Source organism: Fusarium tjaetaba, assembly GCF_013396195.1.
Source record: "Fusarium tjaetaba strain NRRL 66243 chromosome Unknown NRRL66243_c0000102, whole genome shotgun sequence".
Taxonomy (NCBI): domain Eukaryota; kingdom Fungi; phylum Ascomycota; class Sordariomycetes; order Hypocreales; family Nectriaceae; genus Fusarium; species Fusarium tjaetaba.
In genome coordinates, this window is record NW_023501298.1 from 1 (window position 1) to 13,618 (window position 13,618).

The following is a 13,618-nucleotide window of genomic DNA, read 5'->3' on the forward strand; positions in this document are numbered from 1 at the left end:
TTCCGGCAGAGAGAACCTAGAAACACAGAACACTGGCGCTAAGTATATCCGTGATTTGCGCCGCCATTACCTCGGTGGTTTTGTTCCAATCACATCTACTGACAAGATTCTCAATCTCACACCCGCCAACTGAGGCATTTGAAAGTTAGTTAAAGGCATTAAGCGAGACTAGTACGGCTCAGGAGGGGGTCGCCTAAGCCTGGCAGGGGAATCAAGTGCTATGAAAGCGGCGTGACTGAAAGTGGAATTTCTGTGAGATACATGTGCCTGACGCCCTCACATCCCTCTTTTATTATGTAGTTCAACCATTTATGCTCAAGCTAGCTTCCCTAATTTACGTATACCCCAGACCTTTACGTGTTAACACATTGGGCTAATTATGTCATACTCGGTAAGTTCTAGAGCGTACTAGCCATAAAGGGTCTAAATGTTGAATTATATATATACTTCTCTAACTGGCTAATCTATTTATATTAGTAAAGTTAGATCCTATTTTGCCTGTCCTGTTATCCTCTCTTCTTCTTCAATTTTCTAAGAACAGATCTCAGAACTATTTCCGCTATGGCAACAGTCCTCACTTTATCGCGGAATTTGACATTAGAACCCTTTCAGCCTGTACTAGCCGAAAAGGATACTCATAACTGTTCCATTATCCACATCCTGAACTCAGGCGCCTGATATAAGTAAGCATTATCTGTCAGCCACCCTTAAGGAATGAATATATTAGGCAGATGACCAGTATAATCCTTAGCAGCTAGGCATTACGCTTAGGGTTAGCGACACAGCCAATAAACTGATGTCAGTTGTCAGTAAACTAAACTGATAATAGTAAAGTTACTACTTATTATTACTGATCTTAATGGAAATTTAAGTACTATATATATATCAGGTTTTAGAACAGTATTTTAATTCTAACTAGATTCTGCTCTAGCTATGAGTACCCTGAAAAAGTTAATCAGCAGATAATTAACACTGAAGAACATTCTACTTAAAAACGGTTTATCTGCTTAAATGATTCTTAAGGGATTAACTTAAATAGGGCTAAGACTAGAGGATTAACAACCAGGGATTTGAGATTTAACTATTGGCTGTTAAGGCGTGTGGCTAGTGGGGCGCTCTTGAACTTCCTGATATCAAGAACTTTTTAAAATTACATTACGTTATTTTATATCTTAAGACTTCTGTCTCTTTCCTTGCTAAAAGAGGCAATTATCAAGGACTCTGAATAGCAGTATATTTATCTTTTAGAAGTAAATTATATATTAACAGGATTCATTCCAGGCAGCGTGTGTAAGGCGCGTGATATAAGCTATTAGCTGTGGGGACTATTAACTTAGAATAACACTCTTATTAAAGTCAATCCGGGCAGTATATTATTATTCCGAGTAAGAGCATACTTAAAATAAAAGTTTTGTTAACAGGCAGACCTATAAAGGATATAGATGAGTAATGTCTAATAGTTATTGCATTATGTATAACCCATGCCCCACTCCGCATCCTCTCTACCAGAACGTTTTAAGCAGACAACGCTTCTTGATGACTGCCACCCAAATCTGATGGGTTCACGTATAATTAAAGATAGATCAGTATCGGCGCGAAATATGCCACGATTCCAGCCACGATTATGGCGTTAGTCCCGAAGTTGCTTTCAGAACTTGAGGCCCCAGAAACAACCCAAGGTACTTCGGGGGTCTCCCAGGTTGTGTCTGTGGCTGTGCTGTGCTGTCCAGTGACAGGACTAGCTTGACCCGACGCGATGGGGTTTGGCTCGGAGCTGCCGTTGTTGGCACTGGCTCCTGCGCCGACGTCTGGGGCAGCCGTGGGTTTGATGGTCTGAGTAGCGTCGCTAGCCTCGCCGGTATGGAGACTAACTCCTTTCTGAAGGGCCTTTTCATCGGTTCCATCCGAGGGACTCTCGGCGGATCCATGGGACATGGAGATGCGGGGGGCAGAGCCAGGGATGACAGCCGAGGGGGCCGACGCTTCCTGGCTGTATTGATCAGGAACACAACCGTTACTACCAGTCATTACTGCCGTTGGCAGAGCGGGTGAGCCTGCAGAGCATATGGATGTCGTTATAACCGAAAGCACAGTGGTTGTGGCGCAGTTGGCAGGCTTGCTGCCTAGAGCCATCTCTCCGTTAAGGAGATGGGCGAAAGCGAATAGCGACCAGTGCTTCATGGTCGAAAGAGTGGCTTTGGGGCTTGAAAAAGGATATATGAGATTTGAAAAGAATGTCCTGGGCGAGAATCTGAGCAGGTCCGACAGGTCTTATTTATATCGAGTCCAAGGTTTTACAACAAGGCTCACATTATCCCTCAGATGACCATGCGCATATATTTGACGAATAGTATATGAGAACAGTTTGAATGTCAGTCATGGTGCCACGTTACACCGTGGCCTACAAATTTGGCAACGTCCGATTACAGCATAGCCTGAGAGGCGACCTGTTGACTCAGTATTCGAGGTTGATTACAGCGTAGGGGGACCTTGCCTTCTCCGGATGACAAGGTCTGAGTACATTTAGGCAAAGACGCGAATTCAAAAGCCGATATTTAATTTGGACTGCGATAGTGGGGGTTCTTGGATGAGATGATCGCGTGGAACCATATCCACAGTAAAATCTTGCTTCTACAGCTGCTACTGACAGACATACTAGAGCGAATAGAGGATATACTTCGCAGCTAACCATGAGATTGACGATAGCTACATTACTAAGGATCTTGGAATCTGATCTCAGCTGAGCAGGGATCCTCCCTTGGATTCTCGGGGATTTTCCCTTAGAGGCGTAGATTGTTCAAGCAGGACGATCCGGGGTTGACGAGATGTCGACATATCGGGGTTGCCAGAGCGTTAGTAAACCTAAATTCGATCCATGAACTGTAGTGATAGCGACGCACTTGGCTAGCCCTTGGCTAGCCCTCGCAGATAAGGGATCTACCAAGAGCTACTCATCAGCTTGGCCAACACAGAGATCTCAGAACAAGGCAAATTGCTGAATATGGAATTTCTTTATCTTTCTTTTCCTTTTGATAATTGAGAACAGTCGAAGTTTCTGTATTTATACAAGAGAATCTTCTCTCAAAGATCAAATATTCAAACGCATGCCATTTCCCCGTTTTATGCCATTAGTTACTGCACCTTTCCTTCTTTAAGCTCGACTATCTCAAAGTCATGCGCCCTTCCTCCTCGCTCGTACGGGGAACTGCTATTGCCCTCGGCCTGGCTGGCAGCGTCTTTGCTGCTCCCGGGCTTAAGGCCTGTCTCCCCGACGACGGCATCGAAGTTGTGGAGCTTCAGCCTGTTGAAGTCATTTGCGATGGCAAAACGCTGACCAGCACAATCACTCGGTAAGAATGCAATGAATTTTCGTTTCCCCTTAACTAACAACTGACAGCCTCAGACGCTACACCCAGTATCCAGGTTCCTCTATAGCCCTGAGTAGCCTGGGTCGATCTGGCTCGCCCGATTCCTCCACGGCCCTGCACCCCCCTTTATCATCCGGAAACGAGCGTCCCTGCAAAGGCTGTGTGACTATCACGACCACCGCCAATACTCCTTTCTGTACTACAATTCCTCCCGCTACCAAGGGAGGCCCTTCAACTGTCATTACCGGCATCACTCCTCCCTGTGAGGACTGCATAACAATCACCACTACCGTTCCCTCCCCTTTTTGTACTACTGTTTCCCCCAATACTCAGGGCGGACCTTCAACTGTCATTACTGGGGTACCTCCTGTATGTGAGGGCTGCGTTACTGTCACCAAGCCAGGGCCAACTCCTTACATCTCCTATATCCCTCCTGCCTCTGATGGCGGCAAGACAACGCTAGCCATATGCCCTGGCCCAGTCACGGTAACTGTGACCGCCAAGCTACCTGATTCTAGCTTTGTCAGCGCTTCGTCTGGCTGCACCCACTGCGCGGCCACACTGATTGTGCCTCCGGTTCTCACGACAACCCTGACCCAAACTGGCAATGTTCCCGGTACTACCACTATGCCCCCAGCACCTGGCTGTACCAAAGGCTGTGGGGGAACTGTTGTTGTTACTGTTACTCCCAGATCATCTGATCCTGCTGTAACACTGACTACAACCGGTACTGTTCCTGGCATAACGACTATCCGCCCATCTTCTGGCTGCACCAAAGGATGCGGAGGAACTGTTATTGTCACTGTTACTCCTGGACCTGAACCAACCGGCCCGATCGTAACATTGACCACTACTGGTACTGTCCCCGGCACAGAGACCATCCCTCCTGCGACAGATTGCTCCCAATCATGCTTCACCACCATTCGGGTCACCTCAGTCCCCGGTTTATCAAGCACAGATCGATTCACAACGATCACCACAACCGGTTCTGTGCCTGGTACTACTACAGTGCCCCCGGCTTCAATCTGTGCCACCTGCCAGGGTACTGTTATTATTACTATTCCTCCTGCTTCTTACACAACAGTTACCACTACCGGTCCTTCGCCTGGTACAACCACAATCCCCCCTGCGTCAGGTTGTCTAACGTGCGGGGGTAATGTAGTTGTTACAGTTCCTCCAGCTTCTTATACTACAATCACCACTACCGGTTCTGTACCTGGTACTACTACGGTGCCGCCTTCCTCAAGCTGCCCTACTTGTATAGGTACCGTTGTAGTGACGGTTCCTCCAGCTTCTTTCACGACAGTCATAACGACCGGCAGTGTCCCTGGAACCACTACAGTACCCCCTGCCTCCAATTGCCCGACTTGCGAAGGTACTGTGATTATCACGTCGGTTCCTCCACAGTACACAACAATTACGAGTTTCGGTTCAGTGACTTCGCTTACAACAACAACTCTGGCTAATACTGGAACCAGAACTAGAACCGTGGTGGTTATCGTGCCTACCCCTTCACAGCCAGTTGTGACGGTTACATCCACAGGCACAGGTACTGTGACCTCAGCGACTACAATCACTGGAACCGGGACCGATACAGTTGTTGTATATGTACCTACCACTTCAAAGCCACTTATAACTGTTACCTCCATTGGTACAGGTTTTGTAACCTCATCGACTACGATTACTGGGACCGAGACTGATACAGTGGTTGTCTACGTACCTACTACTTCCAGGCCAGTCACAACCGTTACCTCCACTGGTACCGGTACAACGCCTTATGCAACAACTATTACAGGCACTGAAACCGACACGGTGGTCACCTTTGTTCCTTCTACTCCAGACGCCATTAGGCCAACTATAACTATTACATCTATTGGTACAGGTACCGTGCCTTATGCAACAACCGTCACGGGCACTGGCACAATTGGAATCGACACCGTGATCACCTTTGTTCCCTCTACTCCTGAGCCTGCTAGGCCCACCATCACTGTCACATCCATTGGCACAGGTACAACGCCTTATGCAACCACCATCACTGGCACTGGCACCACTGGAACTGATACTGTAGTTACATATGTTCCATCGACTACCGAGCCTGTCGCTACTTGGCCCACGACCACTATTACGTCTACTGGTACAGATACAACGCCTTATGCAACTACCATGAAAGGTACTGGAACCACTGGAACAGACACAGTCATCACCGTCGTTCCCTCTACACCTGGACCTACTAGGTCAACTATAACTATCACGTCTGTTGGCACAGGCACAACACCTTATGCAACTACTATTACAAACACTGAAGCTACTGGAACTGATACTGTAATTACATATGTCCCACTGCCTCCATCCAGTACAGTTCCTGCCACGTCAAACACGTCAGGCGGTGTAGTTACCACTTTACCATCCACGGCCGCGACTACGGGACTGACAACCATCCCGCCCTTTACAACCATCACGTCTACTGGGACTGCCACTGGGCTAACAACTATAACTGGAACTGTACCCGGTGAGACTGGCACTGTCATTATAATTGTTACACCTCCAGCTGCTTCCTCTACTGCCACTTTATCGGAAGCCTCAAGCACTTTATCATCAACTACCTTGTCTCAGACATCAAATACCTTCTTGTCAACCACTTCATCAGAAGCATCAAGTGGCTTATCATTAACTACCTCATCTGAGGTATCAAGCACTTCATCATCTGAGGTATCGAGTGATTTATCTTCGACTACTTCATCAGAGGCCTCAAGTACTTCATCATCAAGCACTTCATCAAGCACTTCATCAAGCACTTCATCAAGCACTTCATCAAGTACTTCATCAAGCACTTCATCAACATCTAGGTCATCAAGTACTTCATCATCAAGCACTTCATCATCAAGTACTTCATCTGCATCTGCCTGTACCGTCACTCAAACCAACTCAGTCTCGGCGGTCAATACAGAATCGGCTGCAAGCACTGTTGTTGTACCAGCTTGCGCTACGGCGATGCGTTTCATTGTTGCAGGCGGTGAAGGTGGAGGTGCTTCTAGTGGTGGTGTCGCTTCCGACAACGGTGGCAGGGGTGCTCAACTATCGGGAACAGTATCTGTCACACCGGGGCAAAGGGTAGTGCTCTTGGCAGGTGGAAAGGGTGGAGTTGGCCGGGCTTCTGGGGTGAGTCCCGGTGGAATTGGATATGGTACAGGCGGTACCGCCAGAGACTCCGCTGGTGCCGGTGGTGCAGGGTCGTCCTTGACACTGGATGGTAATTTAATCGTTGTCGCTGGTGGTGGTGGCGGTGGAGGCAAGTTTACCAATCTTGACGACACCGACAGTCAAACCATTACCTTCAGTGGTGACAGTGGTAATGGCGGGGGCTTCAATGGTAACACTGCTTACATCGCGTTGAGGGCAACTCCCAACCAACACACCGTCACCAATCAGGGTGGTCGAGGAGCTAGCTCAAGTGCTCCGGGCGCCGGAGGCACTGTCAGTGGAAGTCCCGACTTGTCTACCAACGGTAATGCCGGCGCGGGCAAAAACGGTGGCAATGGTAGACCTGGTTTCGGGGACGTCCCTCTAGGTTCTGGAGGAGGTGGAGCTGGTTACTATGGCGGTGGCAGTGGAGGTGTTGCCCAGAAAACAGTCGGTAACAGTAAAGCTGCTACAGGTGCTAAAGGCGGTGGTGGTTCTAACTATGTCGCTAGCGGCATAACAACTACAAGTAGTACAAATAGCGCTGCTGGCTTTATTACTATTGTCTTCTTTAGCTAGGTAGACTTTTTAATAGCTTTCTTTTTCTATTATATATAGTAAAAAAGTTATCTAACAAGGTCTTGCTTAAGTATTTCCTTACTTAGTTATATATAGCTAGGTTAAGGTATAATAATACATTTAAATACTCTATATATTAAGCTATAATCAATAGACACTTCTATTATCTCTGGTCAGGCATTAGACTCGACTGGGGCTGTTCCTGTACCAAGACAGCGGTGTTGTTATTCATTACCCATCCACAGCCTAAGGCTTCGCCGTATAGGCAGTAGTTAACCATATAGTTAAACTCGATACAGATCGTTGTACCAGCCGCAAGTTAAAGGTTCTCGATGGCAAACCTCTTCCTCAAGTGCTCACCATATCGCAGAATAAAACACGGGGCTGGTATGAGGGCTACTGCGATAAATCTAAGCATCCTGTTCTCCGATCCAGGGCCTAATGCATAGTACATCTTCAGCCCGCAAAGAGGGACAGTAGCCGTAATGATGGGTCTTATAATAATGCTGGCTGCAGGGGCCAAGGCATCATATAGCTCGTATGCGTCCATAAGATATACAAAAATGACCATAAAGCAAACCAGATTTCCTGGGTTAGTCAGTTTGCGTTGTTAGTTACGAAGAAGGACCGGCTCACTAATGCTAAACCAATGATTGGAGCCATTAGGTGAGTTTTATACTCGGCAGTCCAGCCATATGTAATAAAGCCGACAGGAAATACAATGGCAGCATGGGGCAGCGGTGTTAGCCTATCCTCTGGCTTGAAGTTAAAGACAGTCAGCTGCTTCTTGACTTCATTGTTGCCATCTACCGGAAACGAAGCCATTACCATAAAGCTGCCAACACCAAGTCCAAGATAGACAAGGCCAACTGTCTTTGTAGAAAAGCCATATGCATCCTCGAACATATACAGGACAGATGTAAAAAGATTGTAGATATAGCGGTATACCAGATCCAGGTAAAGAGCAAAGATAGTGCAGATTGGTGAGAACACCAGAAACTTCACAGGCCGCACCATGCACTGCTTAAAGAGGTTATTTATAGAGATTTCAGTATCGTGCTGATATCGCAGAAAGTCAACTAAAATACTTAAATTAATTAAAAGCCAAGTATATAATTAAATTCTATTAAGGAAATAAGAATATAATAGATTATATACATAAAGAAGAAAGAAAAAAAGCTCAAGGGGCAAGCCTCTAAGAACAGAGATATAAGTATCCTAACTGATAGCTTAGCCGATAAACACGACAGTAACTATACCAGGACCATAGGCTGATCCGTAGGTCACTGCTTGGCCAGAGCGTACAAAGTTTGAACCACCACCACCACCGGAACCCCACTGTTGGTTGCCTCCTGCACGATCGACGCGGCCACTGGAACCACCACCACCACCAAAATAACCTCCACCGCCACCACCCGCGCCCGGATAAGTTTGACCATTGGCCCCGTGAGCGCCATCACCACCATTGCCCCCAGATCCATTGCTACCATTATTTGGACCGGTGCAAGTTCCTGATGTAGTTCCTCCATTACCGGCACCAGATTCAGTACCACCCAAGCCTCCGTTCAGCGTACAAATGTGGGTATTTGGGTCTCCAGTTGGCGTGATATATTCCGTCCTACCATTTTCACCACCTCCAGCACCCTTCTTTCCATCATTTACTTCTTGGAGAGGGTTATTTCCGTTAGTAGAGGCGCCGGTACCGGAACCACCACCGCCACCCGCGATGATTACCTTATTGCCTGCCAAAGACAAGCTGGATCCTCCGCCTCCACTGTAGCCACCATCATAGGCAGTTCCACCGTTTCCGTCTCCTCGTCCGCCAGCTGCACTTCCACCGCGGGGCGACTGTATTCCTTCGCCTCCTGCTATAAGTTGAACAACTTGTCCAGGCACTACGGAACTCACTGTTCCAGAGATATTCTGTCCAGGACCACCGAGGGTGCCCTGGCCGCCCTGTCCACCAATGACGATAAAACGCATGGCTGTAGCGCAAGCAGGTACAGTGAATGACGCCGAAGACGACTGTGTCCCACTTGCTGACGCTGACTGAGTTTGGGTGACAGTACACTCGTAAGTGACGACAGTCGTGGTTCCTCCCTCAGTAGCAGGGAGGGTTGTGAGGCCAGACGTTGTGGTAGCTCGGGTGATTGTAGTCAGCCGAGTGATAAAAGGAACATATGTAATAACAGTTGTGGTTCCTCCATCAGTAGCCGGTAGAGTAGTTGCTCCAGTTTGAGTGGCAGTTGAGGTCACTGTAGTAAGACGTGTGACTACTTCGGTGCTTGAACTTGTGCTTGAAGTAGCTGAAGTAGAGGAGGTCGAGGAAGTTGTAGCCGAGCTAGAAGAGGGGGCTGTGCTGGATGAGGAAGCCAAGCTAGATGAGCTCGAGGACGAAATGGCCGAAGAGGAAGAACTTGAGGACGAAGCCGACGAAGAAGACATCGAAGTAGATGTTGCTGAGATTGAGGAGGAAGAAGATGGAGAAGATGTCGAAGACGAGACAATTGAGGTAGATGAAGCACTCGAGCTAGAGGAGCTTGAGGAAGCAGCCGACGACGAAAGGCTTGAACTAGATGGAGCATCGGTAACTATTACAGTACCAGTACAGGTTGTGCACCCTGAAGATACCGGGAGAGTGGTGGTTCCTGCAACAGGACCAGTGGTTCTGATAGTAGTCAGAGGCTGGGAGGTTGAGCTAGACGGTGCATCTGTCACGATGACAGTACCAGTGCAGGTTGTGCACCCTGATGATACCGGAAGCGTTGTAGTGCCTGCAGCAGGACAAGTAGTTCTGATAGTAGTCAGAGGCCGAGAGCTCGAGGTGGAAACAGTCGGTGAGCTGGATGAGCTTGGAACGTCAGTGACCACTACAGTGCCAGTGCAGGTTGTACAGCCAGAAGACACAGGCAGCGTTGTGGTACCTGCAACAGGACCAGTGGTTCTGATAGTCGTCAGAGGTTGAGAGCTCAAGCTCGAGGGACCGTTAGTAACAACGACAGTTTCTGTGCAGGTTAAGCAACCGGAAGGCACAGGTAGTGTTGTAGTGCCAGCAGTAGGTCCAGTAGTGAAAAGAGTCGTCAGAGGCCGAGAGCTTGAGCTTGGGGCTGAGCTGGATGGGCCATCAGTGATTACGACTGTGCCAGTGCAGGTTTGGCAGTCTGAAGGCACGGGCAGAGTGGTAGTACCAGCAACGGGACCAGTAGTTCTCACTGTGGTAAGCGGTCGAGAGCTGGATGGGCCATTTGTGACGACCACGGTACCGACACATGTTGCACAGTCAGAAGACACAGGGAGAGTAGTAGTGCCAGGAATAGGACCTGTCGTAGTAACTGTGGTGAGTGGACGAGTGCTCGAGGGACCATTTGTAACAACAACTGTACCAATGCAGGTTATACAATTAGATGGCACTGGCAGTGTAGTGGTTCCAGGAACAGGGCCGGTTGTAGTGACTGTCGTCAAGGGTCGGGTAGTCGAAGACACTCCTGTGACAATAACGGTGCCGACACAAGTAGGGCAGCTTGATACAGGAGGGATTGTTGTAGTTCCCGGTGTATTTCCAGTCGTAGTGATGGTCGTAAATGGTCCTGTGAAGGGTCCATTTGTAACCACAACGGTGCCTAAGCAGGTAGGGCAACTAGACGCAGGAGCAATTGTAGTAGTGCCTGGCACCGGGCCTGTTGTAGTAACGGTCGTAAATGGAGAAGAACCTGATGGAGAGCCCGTCACAATTACAGTACCGACACAAGTGGGACAGCTTGATGCTGGAGGTACCACAGATGTACCTGGGACAAGACCCGTAGTGGTGATAGTAGTAAACGGACCTGTAAAGGGCCCGTTTGTAACAACAACGGTGCCTAGACAAGTTGGACAGTCGGAAGCTGGAGGTAGTGTAGCAGTTCCAGGCACAGGCCCGGTTGTCACAACTGTAGTCAAGGGCCTCGGGCCATTGGTGACAACAACGGTACCAATACAGGTAGGACAACGGGATACAGGGGTTTGAGTGGTTGTTCCTGGCACAGGCCCCGTAGTGGTAAAAGTAGTAAAGGGACCAGTGAAAGGGCCCTCGGTAACAACTACAGTTCCCGAACAGGTAGGGCAGTTAGAACTAGGGGGCATGGTCATGGTACCAGCAGTTGGGCCAGTTGTCGTGCGAGTAGTAAAAGGGCCTGTAAAAGGCCCCTGGGTCACAACAACAGTACCAGCGCAAGTTGGGCAGTCCGAAGCCGGGGGCAGTGTTGTTGTACCTTCGATAGGTCCTGTTGTAGACCGTGTTATGAAAGGCCCAGTGAAAGAGCTGGGACTATTGGTGATAATGACAGTATCTGAGCAAGACGAACAGTCTGATGCCCGAGGAATGGTCGTTGTCCCGGCAGTAGGACCAGTTGTAAAGATGGTAGTGAAGGGACCGAGAGTCGCAGAGGGGCCATTAGTGACAATGACTGTGGCCGTGCAGCCAGCGGGTCGCATATCCTGTCCATCTCGAGGCTTGATGACCGCGCAGTTAGATGCAAGAGGGAGAGTAGTAGTTCCAGGAGTCGGACCGGTCGTAGTCAGTGTGGTAAATGGTCCAGTAAAGAGACCACTGGTAACGATGACCTTTCCTGTGCAAGACTTTGTGCAACCAGAAGGCGGTGGCTCAGTAGTTGTTCCTGCCACTGGGCCGGTTGTAGTCACAGTTGAGAACGGACCAGTAAATGGACCATTGGTAACAATAACTGTTCCGGTACAAGACTTGCAGCCAGAGGGGACAGGTAGGGTAGTAGTTCCCTCAGTCGGACCAGTTGTAGTCACTGTTGAGAACGGACCAGTAAAGATACCCTTAGTAACAATGACAGTGCCTGTGCAAGACTCTGTGCAACCCGAGGGTGAAAGAGTAGTTGAGCCTGCAATATCTCCAGTTGTAGTCAATGTTGTAAAGGGACCAGTGAAGAGACCCTTGGTAACAATGACAGTAGCGGTGCATGATTTGGTGCAGCCAGGTGGGGCAGGTAATGTCGTGGTGCCTGGGACCGGTCCTGTTGTGGTCACAGTAGTGACAGGGCTTGTAGGAACGACAACTGTAGCTGTGCAATACTCGCAGTCGGGCGGAGGCAGCAGAGTTTTGGTTTCCGTGACCTTGGCCGTCATAGTGACAGTCTTTCGCCCCTCGCAAGTAATGACAGTCGTCTTGCCACCAGAGGATGCAGGAGGTACAGTAGTGACATAGGGAATGGTTCCAGTGGTAGTGACAGTGACGCAGCCGTGACACGGAACCCAGTCAGTGACAGTCTTCGGTCCTGCACAGGTGATGACAGTGCTCTTGCCACCAGAGGATGCCGGAGGTAGAGTAGTGACATAGGGAATGGTTCCAGTCGTAGTGACTGTAATGCATTCATGGCAAGGAGGGGGGATTACAGTCACTGTCTTTGGCCCTTGACAAGAGATGACAGTGCTCATCCCACCAGATGAAGCTGGGGGGATAGTGGTAACATAGGGGACAGATCCAGTGGTAGTGACAGTGACGCAACGGGTGCAGGGAGGGGGGACCCCAGTGATTACAGTAGAGACTCCACCCTTAGTAGCGGGGGGGATAGTGGTGCAGAATGGGGCAGTGGCAGTGGTTGTGATGGTGACACAATCAACGCAAGGCGGGGCATATCCCGGCTGGTCGGGATGACCCGGACCACCGGCATATCCGGGCGATCCAGGTGAGTCGGGGTAATCAGGACTCTTTGAGCCAGGATTACCGGACGCGTAAGGCTGGCCCGGACTGTTGGGGACATCAGATGACCAGGGGTACTTGGTGTAAGTGCGAGTGACAGTGGTGACAGAAGTCTTTCCATCACATACCACCTCGTATGGCTGGAGTTCCACGATCTGGATACCACCACCGGGACATGCCTGTTGCCCAGGACCAGGAGCAGCAAAGACGCTGCTCACGAGACCCAGAGCCGCGCCTCGTCTGAAGACGGACAGAGGATGCATGGCTTAGGCTAAGCGAGTGAAAATGAATAAAAGAGTGACGAGATGTAAAGAATGAACGAATGACTATGTAATGAATGTGTGGTTTGCTCTACGATCCCATGACGGAATCGTATATTATATACATACAAGGAGATCTACTCCGCAGCTGATCTCTCGGACAGTATTGTCTCCATTTACACATGCAAAAATGTGTATTTTCTGAAGTTTACGAAAAAGGGTTGAATGGATCTCGTATCTCGCCCAGGGGGGCGGGCTAGTATCCCCTCCCCCACAGGGCGGACATAAAATGGCCGACACCAGCCCTGTCGGCGGTTTTCCAAAGGCTAGGGTACCCCCTGATTAGCTGAAAGGGGGGCCACGTCAATCGTTTAGGAAGTTGCCACGCTTAGGGGATATCTATCAATGGTTAGCGCCATCAGACTGACAGCTGCCATTTTGAGCCCTTAATAATGGGCTTAAAGATTTTCTAGAGTCTAAGGGATGGCGGATTCTCGACATGGTTAGCGACCTCGGCGAATCCGGCA

General features: G+C 49.2%; 3 protein-coding genes across 3 annotated transcripts; 1 reads left to right on the forward strand and 2 right to left on the reverse strand.

The window, feature by feature from the left end:
- Positions 1-1,572: 1,572 nt before the first annotated feature.
- On the reverse strand, positions 1,573-2,181 carry FTJAE_5293 (uncharacterized protein; the record flags this gene model as incomplete). Its single annotated transcript, XM_037351785.1, has 1 exon — positions 1,573-2,181. One exon carries the CDS (start codon positions 2,179-2,181, stop codon positions 1,573-1,575), a length of 609 nt encoding a protein of 202 aa, XP_037207588.1.
- Positions 2,182-3,174: 993 nt separating this feature from the next.
- On the forward strand, positions 3,175-7,127 carry FTJAE_5294 (FLO9-like protein; the record flags this gene model as incomplete). The annotated part of the gene is made up of 2 exons (XM_037351786.1): positions 3,175-3,350; positions 3,398-7,127. 2 exons carry the CDS (start codon positions 3,175-3,177, stop codon positions 7,125-7,127), a joined length of 3,906 nt encoding a protein of 1,301 aa, XP_037207589.1.
- A 1,230-nt stretch (positions 7,128-8,357) lies between these two features.
- Positions 8,358-13,094, reverse strand: FTJAE_5295 (FLO9-like protein; the record flags this gene model as incomplete). Its single annotated transcript, XM_037351787.1, has 1 exon — positions 8,358-13,094. The coding sequence occupies one exon, from the start codon at positions 13,092-13,094 to the stop codon at positions 8,358-8,360; it is 4,737 nt and encodes a 1,578-aa protein (XP_037207590.1).
- Positions 13,095-13,618: the final 524 nt, after the last annotated feature.